Source organism: Cherax quadricarinatus, chromosome 7, assembly GCF_038502225.1.
Source record: "Cherax quadricarinatus isolate ZL_2023a chromosome 7, ASM3850222v1, whole genome shotgun sequence".
Classification (NCBI taxonomy): domain Eukaryota; kingdom Metazoa; phylum Arthropoda; class Malacostraca; order Decapoda; family Parastacidae; genus Cherax; species Cherax quadricarinatus.
The window spans coordinates 60,128,663-60,151,381 of record NC_091298.1 but is presented as its reverse complement, the minus strand read 5'-3'; the positions used below and the strand labels follow the sequence as shown (position 1 = coordinate 60,151,381).

The 22,719-nt window shown below is 38.1% G+C and overlaps 1 protein-coding gene across 38 annotated transcripts in view; it reads right to left on the bottom strand.

Annotated features, from left to right (window-relative positions):
* The window catches only part of LOC128686900 (zinc finger and BTB domain-containing protein 14), a 407,181-nt gene that overhangs the window by 195,712 nt on the left and 188,750 nt on the right, over positions 1-22,719 (bottom strand). Inside the window, exon 5 of one of the 38 annotated variants that reach the window (XM_070082572.1) lies at positions 8,413-19,721. The exons of 36 other annotated variants lie outside the window; for them this stretch is intronic. In XM_070082572.1, the coding sequence (XP_069938673.1) occupies positions 19,377-19,721 (345 nt within the window). In that variant the 3' untranslated portion in view covers positions 8,413-19,376. Of the gene's footprint in view, positions 1-8,412; positions 19,722-20,843; positions 21,521-22,719 lie in introns of those variants that run through there. One more of the 38 variants, XM_053774154.2, reaches the window with a different exon arrangement.

Sequence of the window (22,719 nt, the reverse complement as noted above, 5' to 3'; positions counted from 1 at the left end):
TTATTAAATAATTGCACCAACCACTCCAAAACTATATCCCCACCTGCTTTTATCATTTCTATCTTTATCCCATCAATCCCGGCTGCCTTACCCCCTTTCATTTTACCTACTGCCTCACGAACTTCCCCCACACTCACAACTGGCTCTTCCTCACTCCTACAAGATGTTATTCCTCCTTGCCCTATACATGAAATCACAGCTTCCCTATCTTCATCAACATTTAACAATTCCTCAAAATATTCCCTCCATCTTCCCAATACCTCTAACTCTCCATTTAATAACTCTCCTCTTCTATTTTTAACTGACAAATCCATTTGTTCTCTAGGCTTCCTTAACTTGTTAATCTCACTCCAAAACTTTTTATTTTCAACAAAATTTGTTGATAACATCTCACCCACTCTCTCATTTGCTCTCTTTTTACATTGCTTCACCACTCTCTTAACATCTCTCTCTTTCTCCATATACTCTTCCCTCCTTGCATCACTTCTACTTTGTAAAAACTTCTCATATGCTAACTTTTTCTCCCTTACTGCTCTCTTTACATCATCATTCCACCAATCGCTCCTCTTCCCTCCCGCACCCACTTTCCTGTAACCACAAACTTCTGCTGAACACTAACACTACATTTTTAAACCTACCCCATACCTCTTCGACCCCATTGCCTATGCTCTCATTAGCCCATCTATCCTCCAATAGCTGTTTATATCTTACCCTAACTGCCTCCTCTTTTAGTTTATAAACCTTCACCTCTCTCTTCCCTGATGCTTCTATTCTCCTTGTACCCCATCTACCTTTTACTCTCAGTGTAGCTACAACTAGAAAGTGATCTGATATATCTGTGGCCCCTCTATAAACATGTACATCCTGAAGTCTACTCAACAGTCTTTTATCTACCAATACATAATCCAACAAAGTACTGTCATTTCACCCTACATCATATCTTGTATACTTATTTATCCTCTTTTTCTTAAAATATGTATTACCTATAACTAAACCCCTTTCTATACAAAGTTCAATCAAAGGGCTCCCATTATCATTTACACCTGGCACCCCAAACTTACCTACCACACCCTCTCTAAAAGTTTCTCCTACTTTAGCATTCAGATCCCCTACCACAATTACTCTCTCACTTGGTTCAAAGGCTCCTATACATTCACTTAACATCTCCCAAAATCTCTCTCTCTCCTCTACATTCCTCTCTTCTCCAGGTGCATACACGCTTATTATGACCCACTTTTCACATCCAACCTTTACTTTAATCCACATAATTCTTGAATTTACACACTCATATTCTCTTTTCTCCTTCCATAATTGATCCTTCAACATTACTACTACCCCTTCCTTTGCTCTAACTCTCTCAGATACTCCAGATTTAATCCCATTTATTTCCCCCCACCGAAACTCCCCTACCCCCTTCAGCTTTGTTTCGCTTAGGGCCAGGACATCCAACTTCTTTTCATTCATAACATCAGCAATCATCCGTTTCTTGTCATCCGCATTACATCCACGCACATTCAAGCATCCCAGGTTTATAAAGTTTTTCTTCTCTTTTTTAGTAAATGTCTACAGGAGAAGGGGTTACTAGCCCATTGCTCCCGGCATTTTAGTCGCCTCATACGACACGCATGGCTTACGGAGGAAAGATTCTTTTCCACTTCCCCATGGACAATAGAAGAAATAAATTAGAACAGGAGCTATTTAGAAAAAGGGGAAAAACACATACATACATACATACATATATATATATTTTTTTTTTTTTTTTATTATCACACCGGCCGATTCCCACCAAGGCAGGGTGGCCCGAAAAAGAAAAACTTTCACCATCATTCACTCCATCACTGTCTTGCCAGAAGGGTGCTTTACACTACAGTTTTTAAACTGCAACATTAACACCCCTCCTTCAGAGTGCAGGCACTGTACTTCCCATCTCCAGGACTCAAGTCCGGCCTGCCGGTTTCCCTGAATCCCTTCATAAATGTTACTTTGCTCACACTCCAACAGCACGTCAAGTATTAAAAACCATTTGTCTCCATTCACTCCTATCAAACACGCTCACGCATGCCTGCTGGAAGTCCAAGCCCCTCGCACACAAAACCTCCTTTACCCCCTCCCTCCAACCCTTCCTAGGCCGACCCCTACCCCGCCTTCCTTCCACTACAGACTGATACACTCTTGAAGTCATTCTGTTTCGCTCCATTCTCTCTACATGTCCGAACCACCTCAACAACCCTTCCTCAGCCCTCTGGACAACAGTTTTGGTAATCCCGCACCTCCTCCTAACTTCCAAACTACGAATTCTCTGCATTATATTCACACCACACATTGCCCTCAGACATGACATCTCCACTGCCTCCAGCCTTCTCCTCGCTGCAACATTCATCACCCACGCTTCACACCCATATAAGAGCGTTGGTAAAACTATATTCTCATACATTCCCCTCTTTGCCTCCAAGGACAAAGTTCTTTGTCTCCACAGACTCCTAAGTGCACCACTCACTCTTTTTCCCTCATCAATTCTATGATTCACCTCATCTTTCATAGACCCATCCGCTGACACGTCCACTCCCAAATATCTGAATACGTTCACCTCCTCCATACTCTCTCCCTCCAATCTGATATTCAATCTTTCATCACCTAATCTTTTTGTTATCCTCATAACCTTACTCTTTCCTGTATTCACCTTTAATTTTCTTCTTTTGCACACCCTACCAAATTCATCCACCAATCTCTGCAACTTCTCTTCAGAATCTCCCAAGAGCACAGTGTCATCGGCAAAGAGCAGCTGTGACAACTCCCACTTTGTGTGTGATTCTTTATCTTTTAACTCCACGCCTCTTGCCAAGACCCTCGCATTTACTTCTCTTACAACCCCATCTATAAATATATTAAACAACCACGGTGACATCACACATCCTTGTCTAAGGCCTACTTTTACTGGGAAAAAATTTCCCTCTTTCCTACATACTCTAACTTGAGCCTCACTATCCTCGTAAAAACTCTTCACTGCTTTCAGTAACCTACCTCCTACACCATACACTTGCAACATCTGCCACATTGCCCCCCTATCCACCCTGTCATACGCCTTTTCCAAATCCATAAATGCCACAAAGACCTCTTTAGCCTTATCTAAATACTGTTCACTTATATGTTTCACTGTAAACACCTGGTCCACACACCCCCTACCTTTCCTAAAGCCTCCTTGTTCATCTGCTATCCTATTCTCCGTCTTACTCTTAATTCTTTCAATTATAACTCTACCATACACTTTACCAGGTACACTCAACAGACTTATCCCCCTATAATTTTTGCACTCTCTTTTATCCCCTTTGCCTTTATACAAAGGAACTATGCATGCTCTCTGCCAATCCCTAGGTACCTTACCCTCTTCCATACATTTATTAAATAATTGCACCAACCACTCCAAAACTATATCCCCACCTGCTTTTAACATTTCTATCTTTATCCCATCAATCCCGGCTGCCTTACCCCCTTTCATTTTACCTACTGCCTCACGAACTTCCCCCACACTCACAACTGGCTCTTCCTCACTCCTACAAGATGTTATTCCTCCTTGCCCTATACACGAAATCACAGCTTCCCTATCTTCATCAACATTTAACAATTCCTCAAAATATTCCTTCCATCTTCCCAATACCTCTACCTCTCCATTTAATAACTCTCCTCTCCTATTTTTAACTGACAAATCCATTTGTTCTCTAGGCTTTCTTAACTTGTTAATCTCACTCCAAAACTTTTTCTTATTTTCAACAAAATTTGTTGATAACATCTCACCCACTCTCTCATTTGCTCTCTTTTTACATTGCTTCACCACTCTCTTAACTTCTCTCTTTTTCTCCATATACTCTTCCCTCCTTGCATCACTTCTACTTTGTAAAAACTTCTCATATGCTAACTTTTTCTCCCTTACTACTCTCTTTACATCATCATTCCACCAATCGCTCCTCTTCCCTCCTGCACCCACTTTCCTGTAACCACAAACTTCTGCTGAACACTCTAACACTACATTTTTAAACCTACCCCATACCTCTTCGACCCCATTGCCTATGCTCTCATTAGCCCATCTATCCTCCAATAGCTGTTTATATCTTACCCTAACTGCCTCCTCTTTTAGTTTATAAACCTTCACCTCTCTCTTCCCTGATGCTTCTATTCTCCTTGTATCCCATCTACCTTTTACTCTCAGTGTAGCTACAACTAGAAAGTGATCTGATATATCTGTGGCCCCTCTATAAACATGTACATCCTGAAGTCTACTCAACAGTCTTTTATCTACCAATACATAATCCAACAAACTACTGTCATTTCGCCCTACATCATATCGTGTATACTTATTTATCCTCTTTTTCTTAAAATATGTATTACCTATAACTAAACCCCTTTCTATACAAAGTTCAATCAAAGGGCTCCCATTATCATTTACACCTGGCACCCCAAACTTACCTACCACACCCTCTCTAAAAGTTTCTCCTACTTTAGCATTCAAGTCCCCTACCACAATTACTCTCTCACTTGGTTCAAAGGCTCCTATACATTCACTTAACATCTCCCAAAATCTCTCTCTCTCCTCTGCATTCCTCTCTTCTCCAGGTGCATACACGCTTATTATGACCCACTTCTCGCATCCAACCTTTACTTTAATCCACATAATTCTTGAATTTACACATTCATATTCTCTTTTCTCCTTCCATAACTGATCATTTAACATTACTGCTACCCCTTCCTTTGCTCTAACTCTCTCAGATACTCCAGATTTAATCCCATTTATTTCCCCCCACTGAAACTCTCCTACCCCCTTCAGCTTTGTTTCGCTTAGGGCCAGGACATCCAACTTCTTTTCATTCATAACATCAGCAATCATCTGTTTCTTGTCATCCGCACTACATCCACGCACATTTAAGCAACCCAGTTTTATAAAGTTTTTCTTCTTCTCTTTTTTAGTAATTGTATACAGGAGAAGGGGTTACTAGCCCATTGCTCCCGGCATTTTAGTCGCCTCATACGACACGCATGGCTTACGGAGGAAAGATTCTTTTCCACTTCCCCATGGACAATAGAAGAAATAAAAAAGAACAAGAGCTATTTAGAAAAAGGAGAAAAACCTAGATGTATGTATATATATATATGCATGTGCGTGTCTGTGAAGTGTGACCAAAGTGTAAGTAGGAGTAGCAAGATATCCCTGTTATCTTAGCGTGTTTATGAGACAGAAAAAGAAACCAGCAATCCTACCATCATGCAAAACAGTTACAGGTTTTTGTTTCACAGTCATCTGGCAGGACGGTAGTACTTCCCTGGGTGGTTGCTGTCTACCAATCTACTAACTAAATATATATATATATATATATATATATATATATATATATATATATATATATATATATATATATATATATATATATATATATATATATATATATATATATATATATGCATGCATGTGCGTGTCTGTGAAGTGTGACCAAAGTGTAAGTAGGAGTAGCAAGATATCCCTGTTATCTAGTGTTTATGAGACAGAAATATGACCATAATTATAAATATGACCATAATTTTTGAAGGGTCGACCGGTAAGCCAGCGGAAGGCCTCGGTCAGATAACCAAAAGCTCCAACGGCGGGTCATCATCTGACTAAGACCCGCATCAGGGGACACTTGTCCTGTTTCCTGATGAACCTTACCTAACCTAACCTAAGCAGGGCTGAAATCTGTGTTCCTAGCACCAACAGCCTGGTTGATCAGGTCTTAATCCACCAGAAAGCATGGCCTAAGAACAGGCCACAGGAAAATTGACCCCAAAGATGTATTCAGGTAAACTCCAGGCACATGCCAAGTCCATCAGTGTTAGGTTAGATAAGAAATAGGCAGTTTCTTTTATGCCACTTCTCAAACTTATATGTAATGGTAAATTGTGGGTCCATGATATTCATGGTCACTTGAACATGAAGTTTTTGTCTTCGCAAACGAGAGAAAAATCTTGCTTGTACAGCAGACAGTACACTTCATATGAATCAAGTACAGAAAAGATATCGTCTCCCTTCAAGTACAGGGAAGGTAGTGGTGTGTCATCATTGTCATCACTTCAGCCAGATGTGGATACACTCGCCAACTAAGTCTCAGGTTATCCTTAATGCCATAACAATGATGTTTCCAATATATTTCCATTATAAATATGAACACGCTTCTCATGTCATTAAAGTATTTTCAGTAATGCTATCTTAAAAGAAAACAAACTATTTCTGATTTTCTTTCGCCACCAAGATTAAAATCATTTGTTTCACTGTGGTTTAATATTTTAAGAATTAATATAGTATTCAACATTTATACAAAATTTTCTGTCATCTTGCATTTTCTTCAAAATTATGATGTTAATGTAAATTCTTTTATTAGGTACTATATGTTATGTGTACTATTCTCGTTAGGTTAATACAAAGGTATAGAACACAAAATTAAATGCTTTAATTTTTTATTTCAAATAATAAATAAATTATAAAAGTAACCATTAAATTATATAATTATTCCAAGTATTTCTTTTACATCGAATCAATACGATACACATACAATAAGAAAATGGTTTATGAAGCCATTATTAATGTAGTCTTCTAAAAACACTAAATTATATTCAAAATAATAAACACTGTTTTTGAGACTGAAATGAAAATTACAAAAGACATTAAACACCCAATCGATGTTTGGGCTATTGACTCCAGTGCCACGTCTTTTTTTATTCCAGTAAAACATTACTTTATAATAGCATCAACATCCATGACCCAAGACTCCAACATATTAACAACTAGTGTCAGAAATACCACCAGAACAAAGACAGAAGTTTTCAAGAAGCTGGACACCTTACTTCTACAATTACCAGATGAACAGGTAGGACTGTAGTATCAATGCTTTATGGGCCTCTGGCATGCTAGTATAAACAATCTGGTTGATAAGACTATCAAAAGGAGTGGCTGACCTCAGGTCAGGTTGAGAGGGTAGAAGAGCTCTTGAAATCAGTTACAGATAAAGCACTTGTAGGCCAACTTGATGCATACTAAAAAATGGAATTCCAACAGTAATCCAATTCCAGCAATCATCCTTACAGACTAAAGTGGAAGAAGCCATTTGCAAGTTCATGACATGCTCTTAACTGTGTTCAAAATAATATAGAACCAAGTTCATATAACCTCAAAGCACAAATAAAACTAAAATATGGCCAGTGACATCAGTTTGGGAAGATGTGGAAAGAATTCCTGGGAGGGACATAGGAAACATGCAAAGGAGAGAGGAGAGAGTAGGCAATGGGGAGAAAAGGGAATATGCAATGGGACAGAGAAGATATTGAGAGGTAGGAGTGGATGGTGGTAGTGTAATTGGTGGAAAAACAATCAGCAGGAGCATTTCTGTTTCCTCTTGTTAATATTAACCCTTATTACTATGCATTTAACCCTTTGAGGGTTTTGGTCGTACTAGTACGTCTTACGCGTAGGGGTTTTTGACGTACTAGTACTCATAAATTCTAGCGGCCTCAAATCTAGTGGGAGAAAGCTGGTAGGCCTTCATATGAAAGAATGGGTCTATGTGGTCAGTGTGCAGTCTAAAAATCCTGCAGCACACAGTGCATAATGAGAAAAAAAAAACTTTGACCATTTTTTTTTAATAAATCAGCGACTTTGCAGTGTATTTTCGTATGGTATTTATTGTTGTATTCTAGTTTTCTTGGTCTCATTTTATAGAATGGAAGACATATTACAGAAATTGAGATGATTTTGACTGGTTTTACAATGAAAGGTGCCTTGAAATTGAGCTCAAAGTAGCAGAAATGTTCGATTTTTACCAAACTTCAAAAGTAAACAAATCGTGCCAAGCGTGCAATACACGTCAACTGGTGAGTCTAATATTCTTTCACAAGTGCACCAATAATATTTATACCATTTTTTACACTAATGAAGTAGTCTGCATAACAGTAAATCTTATATTTTTTGTGAAAATAAAAATTCAAAGTGGAAAGCAAAAGAATATAAGAGGGGCCTTGAGACGTGACTAATGATTAGAGGAAATGTCATTTTAGTGCCAGGAATGTCTTTCTTGTTTATTCTGGACCCTATTCGGAAATTGGCATCTTTTGAAATTTGTGTGAAATTGGCAAAATTGCTAAATTCTGACCACTGTACTGGATAGTTGAATTTCATAAATGGGTGGTTTCTTGCACCCATTCGATAGAAAAAATGGAGTTCTAGCGAAATATTCATGTTTTTTGTCGACTAGTACAGCGAAATTGGCCGAAAATGGGGCTCAAAGTGGGCAAAATCGCCGATGCGTAAACATCGCCGAGACCGCTAACTTTGCGAGAGCATAATTCCGTAAGTTTTCTATCAAATTTCAAACTTTTGGTGTCTTTATGATCGGGAAAAGATTCTCTATCTTTTCATAAGAGAAAATAATTTTTTTTTTTTTTTAAATTTGGCCGACCCTGAGAACGAGTTTCGGAGAGGGCCTGTCGACCCTCAAAGGGTTAAAAGGAGGGTTTACAAAGGTTTTAGACCCTTTATGCTTACAGTGTACTTATTGCATCACTGATTTTTCATTGGAGCTATACTGCAATGTTTATGCAGCCTCCTACTATTGTATGGGGTTATTTCAGTGAGCAGATCTGGAACCAATCATTCCAGCATTGTAGTTTTCAAGCTGTAAATTATGATAGCTCAAGTCTACCATCCTGGAAAAGCAGTATAAGGAGATAAACCTACTCGGCCCCATTCTGGGCCAGGCTTGTCTGGCACTTGCTCAATAACCATTACAGATATGTAATGGCCTGATTGATCTAGCACTTGGTAGACGTTTGATATCTTATGGCAACCCTGTTTTTCACTGGGTTTGTTGTACACACACTCCCATATCTCTTTCCAGTACATTATTTTGACTGTGCAGATTTTGGACTAGGCCCTCAAGCACCTTCCATGTATATATTAAGTATCTATATACTTTGTTGAATTCTGGCATCTCCTTCCCAGAAAAGAATTGTCAACACACTATGCAAGAGAGAGAGAGAAAAAGAAAGAGAAAGGGAGAGAAAGAGAGAAACATCACATCACTTCATCTGAGATCATTTATTCTCAGGATGACTTGAGTCTGGAACACATTCGTACAGCATTATGATGCCAACGAGATAAAGTCAGTTGATCAAATGAAAATGCTGGCCCACAGATGGCTCCAACTTCATCTTGTTCCCTACTGGCATGTCTCATAACAATAAAAATGCTTTCAAATGAGCTGATGTAGGTAACAGCTCTTAGCTTGTCAATAAAGTTAAGAATCCTTAACCTGTAAATAGCTTGTCAATAAAGCGAGGGATCCCTTGTCAAATCCTGTCGCTTTCTTGGTTAGGGATACTTGCTGTGGTCTTGGTAAGAAAAATCGGCAGACAGTATGACACCCAAATCTTCCCACGTTCCTTGCATTCTCATTTATTTTGCATACACAGTTTCTCGAGTTCTTCATTCTTTCTACATTTAAGCAGTTGGAACTTCAACATTGAACGCTGTGTTATTTTCCAATGGCCATTGGAAAGCTTTATATTTTCCTGAAGCTTTCTTGTGTACTCTACCACCTACCTAGCCTAGTAACAGAACAGGCCTCCCATTGGATTGACATGATCAACTAGGCTGTTAGTGCTTCATGCATGGAGTCCAATGTAAGCACCACAGCTTGCCTGATCTGGCACTGGCTTGAGAAACTTGCCCAGTTCCTTCTAGAAGACAGTCAGAGTCTGCTGTAATCCCCTTCTGTATGATGGGAGATATCTAGTAGAAAGAAAGATGTTGGAAAGTCTTGATCCCTTCAAATTATAATCCCACCCCCCAGTGTCCTCATTGCACCCCAGCTTTTCATTGAGGGTATTTTGCATCATCTGGCAAGCCTCTTGCTTTTATGGGAACAATTTCTGTGAGCAGATTTGAGACCAATACACCTCAAGATTTTTCAGGTGTAACCTAGGTACCACTCTTGTTTATGTTCCAAGGTGTACAGGTCTAGGGGACTTCAAACTTTTCCAGTAATTTAGGTGCACAATTAGATCTACGAGAGCAGTGAAAGTTCTCTGCACATTCTCCAGGTCTACAATTCTGCTACGAGGATAAAAAAACAGTGAAGGTGCCAGGACTGTGCCTTGGGGTGCCAAGTTTTGTACTTTGCTAATGCTAGATTTTTGCTGTTTACTACTCTGTTCTGCCTGTCAAATTTGAAAATCCATTTTCCTACTTTCCCCATTAAACTTTATGCCCTCAATTTACGTGCAATCACTCAAAGATCACGTCTGTCAAATGATTGCCTTGTGATATCTATGTAGACAACATCCATGTTTTGATTTTCTTTCAATACCTAGATAATTGTCAGTGGTTAAGTAGCTGTGATAAGCACAATCTTCCTGTTCTAAATACATGCTGGTTTTGGTTGCATAGCAATGTTATGCTGTACCATACAGTTTGTAATTTGAGGTCTTGTAAATTTTTTGACTACTGTTATACTTCCTCCTCTATGCAAAGGAGCATTTCCACCCATTTTTAAGGCCTCTGGGATTTCACCTATATCTAAACTCTTCCTCCAAAGCACACTGAGCACTCATGCTAGTAGTCTTACACTTTTTTATAAATAAAGAATTCCACAACTCTGGTCCAGGTGTTGTATGAATGGGCATGTTTTAAATTTTTCGAAATCTAATAATTTGTATATATGTCAGTTATGTGATCTGTGTGGCCTTCAGGGGGAACAAAAAGAATCAGCATTGTCCACACTGCTTTTGTTTAATGGATTGCTGAACACTGATTCATGCTGGTCTTTCAGAATTCTGCTCACATCTTTTAGTGTATGAACTTCCTATGATTAACAGCCTAATTCTATATATGGTCCTTAGCTTAGATTTCACAAGTGTGTAGAATTATTTAGGTTTCCTGGCAATATCCAGAGGAGGGAGACAGGGCAAGAGATGGACGGGGGTAGGTTTTTCTTCATCTGTTATCTGTGCACTGAGCTCTGCTTGCATTTCTTTTGGACTTCATCATCATCATCATCTAAGAAATCATTCACATTTTCCCAGAAATCCTCAAACCCTTCACCTTGCCAACTGAACAATATCTTGGACCTGGCTCTCAACCAAGGGTCAGCCTGTAAAAGTATTCACAACAGTAGGCCATAATTTTCCCCAGCCATGCACTTTTGACAGTTATGGCATCAGCAATGTTAAATTTTAGCCATAACTCTGGCATTTCAAGGTCTAAGTCACTATTCATTGCTCTGACAAGTTTTGGCATCACTTTCTGTGTGTAGTTGAACTTAAATGTCTTAACCCCTCAATCCAGTGGTTGTTTAATAAAAAAAATTTTGTGTAGATTAAAGTTCATGGCTTCTGGACAAGTGCAGGAATTATCAAGAGTGAAGAGAACTTTTAATGTTAGTTCTTGTTGTGCAGGTAAAACATGTCTGGGAATAAAGTGATGCTTAAAGCAGTCAATAAATAATTCCTCTTGTCATTAATGCTAACGAGTTTGACCTCCAATTAACTGGTAAGATGGTTTTTACCTGTATCCTTAAAAGTTGGGGGGAAGGGGGAGGGGGAAGCCTTGGTGAGGTAAATAAGCATGGGCATACACTAATCACCTAATACATTACAGCAAAGTAGTAAGCTTAAGCAATCCTTTGGTGCCCTGAATCCTGGAGCACTTTGCTCCAGCTTAATAATACAGGTTTTCAACATCACCTTCCAGTAAGACTTGTGATGCATTGCAACCCTCAAATAATTTCTTATAATTCAGCTGGGAAATATGCTTTAGCTGCATGGTCAGCACTGGCATTGTCACCAGAAAATTTAACATCACACCACCAATTGTACAATTTGAACTTGTGTAACTAGTCAGTGTTAAACAAGCACTTTTTTTTTTGTCTGCCTGCCTACCTGCCTTCCTCACCACACACCATTTTACAGTATTCTGCTCAAGCCAGTCTTACTAAGCTTTTGTAACCTATATGTCATTCTTCTCAGGTCAAAACCTGAGGGTACTCATTGCACAAACTCATATTGCCTCATTCTTCCTAATTGTAAGAATAACTGCCTCATTCAGACCATATCTGCACAACTTAAGCTTTTCTAGGATCTCAATTTTTTTCATAAGACCTTCAACACTTATGTTTCTGTGAATTTACAGGATCACACACATTCCTCCTAGGTGCCATGATTACTATCCAGATACAAGATGGGATGAGTAAAAGATTAAAAATAAGATTCACTAATACAGGCTTAGTGTGCATTTGATGTGTGCACGGAGAACAGAGGAATGGGATGCTGTGCATACTTAGGCCTCCCATGAAAGGCTTGTCTGTAACTCACCATATTTTTGAAGAAAATATGCCATAATTTCTCGACTGTGCTAATGCAAAAGTGTTAATGGATTGTCTATTGTATTTTCACTAGCACACCTAAACATACACAGTAGGGCCCCACTTATACGGCAGGTTAGGTTCCAGGCTGTTGCCGGAAAGCAGACATCGCCGGAAGGCTATAAATGCCAGACAACAAGTTTACACTAAATTATATTAAGTCAGTAATAGAACTAGGCATTAAAAACACACAAAGTAAAATACATTCACAGTACATTCATTACTTATCTTAAAGTATTTGTAATCTTAATGTAGAGAGAGAGGTGAGTAGTACTTATTTGTATGAAGTCAGGTGCAGGTAGCCCACGTGTAGGAAGCCCTGGCTCCCCCTCTCATACTTAATATATGATATTTAAAACATCCCAGAGAGTTAAAACACACATACAGTACACTCATTATTTACCTTAAAATTTGTGGTCTTAATATAGGAAGAGAGGCGAGTAGTATTCATTTGTAGGAAGTCTGTGTAGGTAGCCGGTAGGTGTAGCCGGTAGACGTACACCTACCGGCTACCTACACTGTGGCCCAGAGCCATATTAACATCGGCATACCTTGTTCACTGAATTTAATAATTTCTAACCTTTAGATGCCATCATAAACGAAGGGAGAAGTAATGAATAATTCATGCCGAAAATTGTAAACAAAAGCAGAGTGGGGGAGTGGCTGGGCCAAACGCAGATTCATACACTTTTTCTCTGATGGCTGAGCAGAGAAAACGTAATGTTGTCCCTCCGCCAGGCTACCACACAGGTCCACAAGTGTTATTATCAGAGCACATATAAAATATGCAATAAATGCCAGACAACAAGTTTACACTAACTTATATTAAGTTAGCAATAGAAATAGGCATTAAAAACACAATAAAAAGTAAGATACACATAGAGTACACTTATTACTTACCTTAAAATATTAATATTAATGTGTGAGAGGTGAGTGGCAGGGTGTTTATTGAATAAAATCAGAATGGCACACCATCATCCTCTAACTTGGCACTTAAAGCAAGAGTCTTACGACTTCTCTTTTTATGACAGCTAAGCTTAGACACCATCGTCAATGAGAGCCAACTAGTTAACGAAAGAGTAAACGAGAGAGAAAACGAGATACAGAGTTGAGACAATGTAAGAACACAAACTGAACAGGTAGTGAGCGATCACTTGGTCAGGCGAAATAAATGCTTATTAATGTGTCTACTTTTAGTTCATTCACGTACGTTTGTAAGAGTTTGTAAAACATTTACCTCAATATTTTATTATAATAATTACCTCACAATACAAATACTCTTACATTGTGTACAAGTTGGTACAGAATAAACAAACAGCAACACACCATTTTTTGATATTATTATTATCATAATAAAAAGCACTAAACCCACAAGGGTCGTGAATTGTTATAGAGTGAAGGCATATGAAAAGAATATTTTTCTACAGTTATCCCCCAGTTTGACTAGAGAAAACGTAATTCTTCCGACACTACCTAAACAGCTGCTTTATAAACAAATCGCCAATTTTTATTCTGTGAGTGTATGCATCATGTTTATATGCTATGTAATGGGTTTCATATATAATTTTGAGGAAAACATCATAGATGGATTAATGAAAATGCCTATATTGATGTAAAATAAGACATTTAGTGTGCCCAAGAGTGATTATTATTACCTAGTATTGGCGTCATGAGTAGAGAGAATCTTAGCGATTTTAATGTGTACCTGCACACCAACACAGTGTGTAAGTATATTTAGGTACATGTACACATAAGTATAATTATCAGAGTACATATAAAACACGCAGTAACTTTAAAACACTTTGAAATTTTGTAAAGTTTCCTGACATAATAGATGTGGTCACGGAGAATGTAAACAAACCGGGAGGGGTGCGCCGTATTTGAAAGACCGCTTGCCGTATAGCAAATTTTGGTCATAATTTGACATCGCCATATTAAAGGAACGCCATAAGGTGAAACGCCGTAAAGCGGGGCCCTACTGTATAGACAAAGCCAGTGTGCTAAACATATATGGACAAATGAAGTCAGAATAGAAATGTAGAGGAGACTAGAGGCCAAAAATGGAAGAAAAGTGGAAGTGGGTGGTGATCTATGCTTCATCAAACTATATCTCTAGCCTTTCTTAATTAACCCTTTGACTGTTTCGGGGTTACATGGTTATAAATGACCATAATTTTTAAATGGATGAACCGGTAAGCCAGCGGAAGGCCTCGGTCAGATGACCAAATCTCCAAAGGCAGGTCATCTGACTAAGACCTGCATCAGGAAACATTTGTCCTGTTTCCTGACAAACCTTACTTAACCTAACCTGTTTCGGTTGTATATATACGTCTTACTACGAGTCAATGTGTTTGACGTATATATACTCAAAAATTCTAGCAGCTTCAAATCAAGCAGGAGAAAGCTGGTAGGCCCACATGTGAGAGAATGGGTCTGTGTGGTCAGTGTGCACTGTATAAAAAAAAATCCTGCAGCACGTAGTGCATAATGAGAAAAAAAAAGGAGACAGCGTTTTTGGATTAATACGCTGACTTGGAGTTGTATTTTCATATAGATTTTATGGTTATATTCTCGTTTTCATAGTCACATTTGATAGAATGGAAAACATATTACAGAAATAGAGATGATTTTGATTGGTTTTACTATGAAAAGGACCTAAAAGTAGGGGAAATGTTTGATTTTTGCCGATGTTCAAAGTAAACAAATGATGCCATTGTCCAATAAATGTCCAACTAGCTATTCTAATATGCAGTCATGAATGGGTTGACATTATTTATACAATTATTACAATATTGCAGTAGTCTGCATAAGAGCAAATCTTTATTTTTTTGTTTGAATAAAAATTCAAAATAGAAAGCAAGAGTAATATCAAGAGGGGCTTGCAGACATGACTGATGAACAAAGGAAATGTTATTTTAGAGCCAGGAATGTCTGCGTTGTTCATTCTGGACCCCATTTTGAAACTGGGATATTTTTTTAACTCTTTCAGGGTTTCGGCCGTACTAGTACGGCTTACAACCCAGGGTTTTTGACGTACTAGTACGCCTAAATTCTAGCGCCCTCAAATCTAATGAGAGAAAGCTGGTAGGCTTACATATGAAAGAATGGGTCTATGTGGTCAGTGTGCATGGTATAAAAAAAATCCTGCAGCACACAGTGCGTAATGAGGAAAAAAACTTTGACAGTGTTTTTGGATTAAAACAGCGACTTTGCACTGCATTTTCATATGGAACTTATTGTTGTATTCTAGTTTTCCTGGTCTCATTTTATAGAATGGAAGACATATTACAAAAATTGAGATGATTTTGATTGGTTTTACTATGAAGAGTACCTTGAAATTGAGCTCAAAGTAGCAGAAACGTTTGATTTTTACCAAAGTTCAAAAGTAAACAAATCATGCTATGCGTCCAATACAGGTCAACTGGTGAGTGTAATATTCTTTCACAAGTGCACTGGTATTATTTATACCATTTCTACACCAATGCAGTAGTCTGCATAACAGTAAATCTTCTATTTTTTGCGAGAATAAAAATTCAAAGTGGAAAGGAAAAGAATGTAAGAGGGACGTGACTAATGAACAGAGGAAATGTTATTTTAGTGCCAGGAATGTCTTTCTTGTTTATTCTGGACCCTATTCGGAAATTGGCATCTTTTGATATTTGTGTGAAATTGGCAAAATTGCTAAATTCTGATCACTGTATTGGATAGTTGAAATTGGTAAATGGGTGGTTTCTTGTACTCATTCGATAGAAAAAATTGAGTTCTAACAAAATAGTTATGATTTTTGTCAACTAGTACATTGGAATTGGCCGAAAATAGGGCTCAAAGTGGGTGAAATCGCCAATGCGTAAACATCGTAGAGCCCGCTAACTTCACGAGAGCATAATTCCGTAAGTTTTCCGTCAAATTTCATACTTTTGGTGTCATTATGGTCGGGAAAAGATTCTCAATCTGTTCATAAGAATTTTTTTTTTTTTTTTTTTTTTGAAATTTGGCCGACCCTGAGAACAAGTCTCAGAGGGCCTGTCGACCCTGAAAGGGTTAATTTGCGTGAAATTGACCAAATTGCCAATTTCTGACCACTTTATTGGGTAGTTGAAATCGGTAAATGGACATTTCTTGTACTGAATCGATAGAACAAATGGAGTTCTAAAGAAATAGTTATGAGTTTGGTCGACCGCAACAATGGAATTAGCCGAAATTAGGGCTCAAGGTCGCTAACTTCGCGAGAGCGTAATTCCGTAAGTTTTCCATCAAATTTCATACTTTTGGTATCATTACCATCGGGAAAAGATTCTCTATCATTTCTTAAGAATTTTTTTTTTTTTTCAAATATTTTGCGACACCAGGAGATACCTCAGGATTTGGGGTTGCAACAGTCAAAGGGTTAAATGGTAGCCTGTGTTAACTTGAAGCAGCTGCTGACTGACAGCAACTAGGTTTTACACCTACTGTATTTACTATCCTTACACAGCAGTAAACACTCAGGATACCCTTACAGTTATTCTTAAGACAAGGGAGAGAAAAAAAATGGAAATAATAGTAAAGGGAAGATGGGGAAATGTAAGGAAAGATGATAAGTTGCAGGAATTCCAGAATGCTGGAATCCAAAGGCTATCCACTGGTCTGTAAAATAAGTCACAACCAAATAACTTGCTACTTGGAAAACATTCATAGCAAAACTTTATTAAGAGATTTCTAAACAAGAAGTTCATCAAGTTAATAACTTTATAAAGCTGTACTAAGAGCAAAACAGTCTGAAAACAAATGACTGATTTTCACGGGGCATCTTTGTATCATTCACATCGGAAAATTTAGCCATGTAAAAGAAAAGTCAAAAGTGAATATGGGAAAGAACAAGGCAATAAAGTAAAACAATCCAAGCAATGAATGAATTATCCCAGATTGAGAGGAAAGGAGAATGGAGGGTGGACTTGTCAGTTGACGAGTCTATGAAAGATTAAGTGAGCTATACAACTGATAAGGGGATAAGCAGAGGGTGGTGCACTGAGGCAACTGTGAAGAGACTATCCATGGAGACAGGGAAAATGTACCCAAGTAGCACTGCAACCAATGTCATGTGTGTGAAGCAAGAGTCTTAAATGTTGCAGCATGGAGGAGGTTGGAGGCACTGGGAATGACTTTGAGGATGTTGTGTAGTGTGAATTATGCAAAAAATTCATAGGGCTGAGGAGGGGTTATTAAAATGCACTGGACATTTAGAGGAAACTTTCCTAACAAAATGCCCATCAAATAATTCACATCTCACCTCCAAAATATTAGGCCTTTACAAATACCTGTGATTATGAAAACTCAAAATTAACATGATAAAGCCAGGCTAGGTCATATTTAAATGTGGTTCACAATGGCACACTGCATGCCAAGCAGACAGCAGGATTTCCTCCACTAGCAGATACCCACAGGAGATTAGTGTCCCCTATTTTCAATCAGCTATTGTCTTAAGCGATGATTCCTGTGGAAGGAGAATGGCCGCATACCAACATTTCTGTCAAACCTTTTACAGCTTCAAGCTCACCTCCAGGGCAGAATACAGGGAAGGGGAGGAAAAGGAAGAGCCAGGAAAGGAAGGTGAAGAAAAGGAAGTTCCAGGAAAGGAAGGTGAGGAAAAGGAAGATCCAGGAAAAGGAGGTGAGGAAATGGAAACAGGAAAGGTAAGGAGAGGATATAATGGAAAGAGTTAGGTTGAAAAAAAAAAAAAGATGGATAAAAGGCAAAAAAGTGAGAAAGAATGGAAGAATAGAGGGAGAAAAAAAATCATGTGCCAAGAGATGACTGCAGAGACAGCAAGAAAGGAAAGAAAGAACAGAAAGGAATTATGAGGAAGGGGTAAGAATAGCAAAAGAATTACTAGGATTGATGTGAATAAATGAGGCAGGGAAAGAGGATTCACTTCTCACTTTAACCTAAAACTTCCACTTATAATTTTGCCAAAAAGCAGTCAGTTCATCAGTTCCCACGTCCCCTTCCATTTCAAACATTTTGCTCAAATACCTCTTTCACTCTGGCAAATTTTGTAAAATTTTTACACAACCCTCATTCCACATTAAAAATGGAGAGAAAATCAACTTAATGACCAAAGCACAGAAAACAGACAGCTAGCAATCAAACATGATTACTTGATAATTAATATATTGTGCAAGATTGAGTCAAGGAAAGTTAATCCACTCCCTCTGCCACTAACTTTTATCTATCAACAAAATATAAAAAGGCAGGCATTTGTACGAGTCAAATGAAACTCTGAACCTTATATTCATGTGTGTGTGTGTGTTTTGTTTGTTTGCATGCATGCATGTGTGTGTGTGTGTGTGTGTGTGTGTGTGTGTGTGTTTTGCATGAGTATGTGTTTTGCATGCGCGTGTGTTTTGCACGCACACGTTTTGCATGTGTGTTTTGTGTGCATGTGTGTGTGTGTGTGTGTTGCATGTGCATGTTTTGTGTGTTGCATGTGCATGTTTTGTGTGTGTGTTGCATGTGCATGTTTTGTGTGTGTTGCATGTGCATGTTTTGTGTGTGTGTTGCATGTGCATGTTTTGTGTGTGTGTGTTTTTTGAGTGTGTGTGTTTGTGCATGTGTGTGTGTGTGTGTGTGTGTGTGTGTGTGTGTGTGTGTGTGTGTGTGTGTGTGTGTGTGTGTGTTGCATGTGTCTGCATGCGCAGTGTGCTTTCACAAGACCCAGTATACACACAAGGCTTCATCCCACTGAGCAAATATCCTCTCCAATTTATGCTGGAAGAGCTTGGCACAGAATGGGCAAAGAGTATTTAGCCGCACCTCACTGAGAGAATTAATCTCCACAGTAACAAAACAAAAACAATTTATAAAAAAATACTCAAATTTGGAATGCTGAATTAAGGTACTTTCATTAACTCCCATAGAGATCAGAGTATTGACACTAGCATAATATCACCAGTGAAATCATGTTTAAAATTTAACCTTAAAAATCCTATGCTTATCCTTCATGTGTGTTTGGAGATTGTCTTTCCGTGAGAACCTTCGAGCGCAAGCACTGCACATGAATGGTTTCTCCCCAGTGTGGGCATACATATGCCGGCTCCACTTCGATTTGTCCAGGAAGAGTTTGGCACAGAATGGGCAAGTGTAATTTGCAGTGCCTCGTCGTGCTCTGTATTTCTGTGGGGACCTCGACTGTGTCCCAGCAGTAACCCCTAAGCGACTTGAATGGGGGCTGCGAATGGGAAGCGAGTCCTCATCTTCCCCCCCTGCTACCTTCATCACCACCTCCACTGCGGCCTGCAACTCGCCGTCCTATAAAGAAACACCAGCAATCAGAAGCAGGGCTAGGGCCATTACCGGCAAGCCGTGTCTTACACTGACTACACCTACAAGGCAGCCTTGCCTTTTATGTACAGAAAGAGCACTTTCCAGGAGATTTCCAAAGAAACTACAAACTAAGTATGCATCACCAAGCATTCAAGGCCTTCAATCTACATCAACCCCTAAGACTAAACATTTAAGGTTCTCACAAATTTCCTCATTTGGAAATGAATGTTCAAAAATAAGTCAGAGGTCTACAAGTACCTAGAAGAGTAAAACAAGACCAGAGGCTAATTTCAATGAATTAGAAGCAAAACATGGTTGTAATTTCCATGATCCCAAAAGTTAAAAAGCAGTCATTTAATTTTTTTTATAATTTTCATTATACAATAATATATATATATATATATATATATATATATATATATATATATATATATATATATATATATATATATATATATATATATATATATATATATATATATATATATATATATATATATATATATATATATATATATATATATATATATAATTATAATGTATATATATATATATAATGTATATATATATACATTAAATATATATGCACGGTATATCTACACATACGAGTTGAAAAGAAATCTAACTTATGCAATACTGTATGTACTGTAACAATCTAATAAAATCCTGAATTAATTTAACCCTCTTTTGAATCTTAAGTCATAACAAGAATCACTGATGGAAAAAAAACTAAGGGAATCAACCCAATAGCTTTAACCGCTTGCAAGAACTCACAGCTAACCAACTTTATGCAGTGATATGGTTGTGTGCATCCCTAAGGGGCAGGTGAGCATCTCTCAGGTGTGCGTGTAATCTGTCCTTCCGGGAGAAGGCCTTGCCACAGGAGCCACATACAAATGGTTTGTCTCCTGTATGGACACGACAGTGGCGGCTCCATTTGGTCTTGTCACGGAAGAGTTTTCCACAAAATGGGCAGTGGTACACCGTCCCCCACCTAGCTCGACTCTTCCTCCCTCCGTGGCCCTACAAAGAACCAAAGACACCCAAGTCAACATCCAGCTTCCTTCTTTTCAATTAGGAACACTTACAATTAACAGCTTTGTATTTACTGTTCCAACCACCATTTCATAAAAAAAAATTGTTGGTCAATTTTCCAATGTGTCAACACAACTGGGCCCCAAATACTTCAACTCTTATTCTTGTCTATAAGCATAAGATTTAAATTAGCTGATTCTAAATATTCACAAAAAATCAAATACAACTCCTAAGAATGTTTCTATTTCATGGTAATTTCTAGGTTTGCTTCCCATTTAAGTGATTGTTTCAAATATTTATACAGTATCTACTATGAGGAAAGATCCAGGCACTGAATATTCTGTAATTACCACTGATATTATAGTAGAGTATCTTCACAAACACTTTCACATGGGTAAATTTCTGGCACTGTTAGTCCTGTTGAATGTAGAAATTACAGGATACTCCGACTTGTGCAAACACATCATGTGTCTTTTTACATTGGTCTTCAGAGCAGCACTATAGGGACAATATTGACACCTATATGGTCTTTCACCAGTATGTGTCATGACGTGCCGCCTTAATTCCGAGGGTGACCGGCACTTCTGGCCACATATATGACAGATTTTGAATTCAAGCGAATCATTTAAGGTTCCCAATTGCCCTCCTATACTACAGGGTGACCCTAGTTTCACCCGTACACCAGGAATAGCCGTGACATGACCCAGGGCATAACTGGAGTCGACCATATGCAGTGGATCACCCTCGCCCTGCAACGAGGAATATAGTCAATCTCACACTCAAGAGATTCCTGATGCAAATGTTACATTTTATCTCCCATTCAGTAACCCTAGAATATTCTGATTTCCCCAATTTAAAAGCATTCTTAAAAAAATCTTCCTGTAATCGAAATTGTTCATTTGCTTGAAGTATGCGGCCAAGATTCAAACTTATGTTACTCTCACCTAACAGGATATTAACACTTCTTGCCACATCCCTCCCAACAAAGTAATCAAAAATCTTGTCAATACCAATTAACAATGTTAATATACGATAAATACGAGAGTAGGCACTGTCCATGTAAAATTTCATGCTCACTGAATGCTCCAATAAAAGTAAAAATAAACTATTCCCACACTTTAGAAATATATTTTATTTAAAATTTTCTCTGTGTGGATACAAGAAAAGCCATTCACAAATTTTCAATGTTTCAAATACAAGAACACACGCTCTTGCAATATGTTGGCATAAACACGATTTACACTGGGTCACTTCAATTTTCCTTTTAGATGGATGGAAGCCAATACCAAATTTCAAAGCACTGCAAAACCTGACCCATATTCTTGCTGTGCTTTGAAATTTGTCAAATATAAAATGCCTTTGGTTCAAGAAGGCTCAATGCCTAAATTAAGCACTGATTATCAAATGAAGTGTACAAAGGTGGCACCATCCCATATACATTTTTCTTCTACATAAATTAATTTTTTTCATGGTTCATAGATATGCACATGGAAAACAAGAGAGCTAGAGGAGTCCAAGGCACATCATAGTGGCTTGTTAGTGCTCCGGCAGATATAGTGGAGCAATAACCTTAAAATTTCAGATCAGGTTTTATTTGTTGAGAGTTCTATCACATGCCTTGGAAGTAGGTTAGGACAAACAAATGCTACAGCAAATGCATTTCTTCTTACACAAAGCTCATCATTGGACCACTATTTGCAAATACATTATTTTTATTTGATCAATGGGAATATCAGTAGTTCATTTTGTGTAGAGATTTTGCAAGAAAATCCATTTGCTGTAGCCAGGCAGGCATACAGGCATATATGTAAATGACTACAATTTTATATAAGCACTTGGTTAACCAAGAAACTAAGCATATCAAGAAACATTACCACTCTAATGCCTGCTTTACAAATTATTATACTCAGTGTAGTCATTAACATTAACCTTATTAAGTCAAGTATTG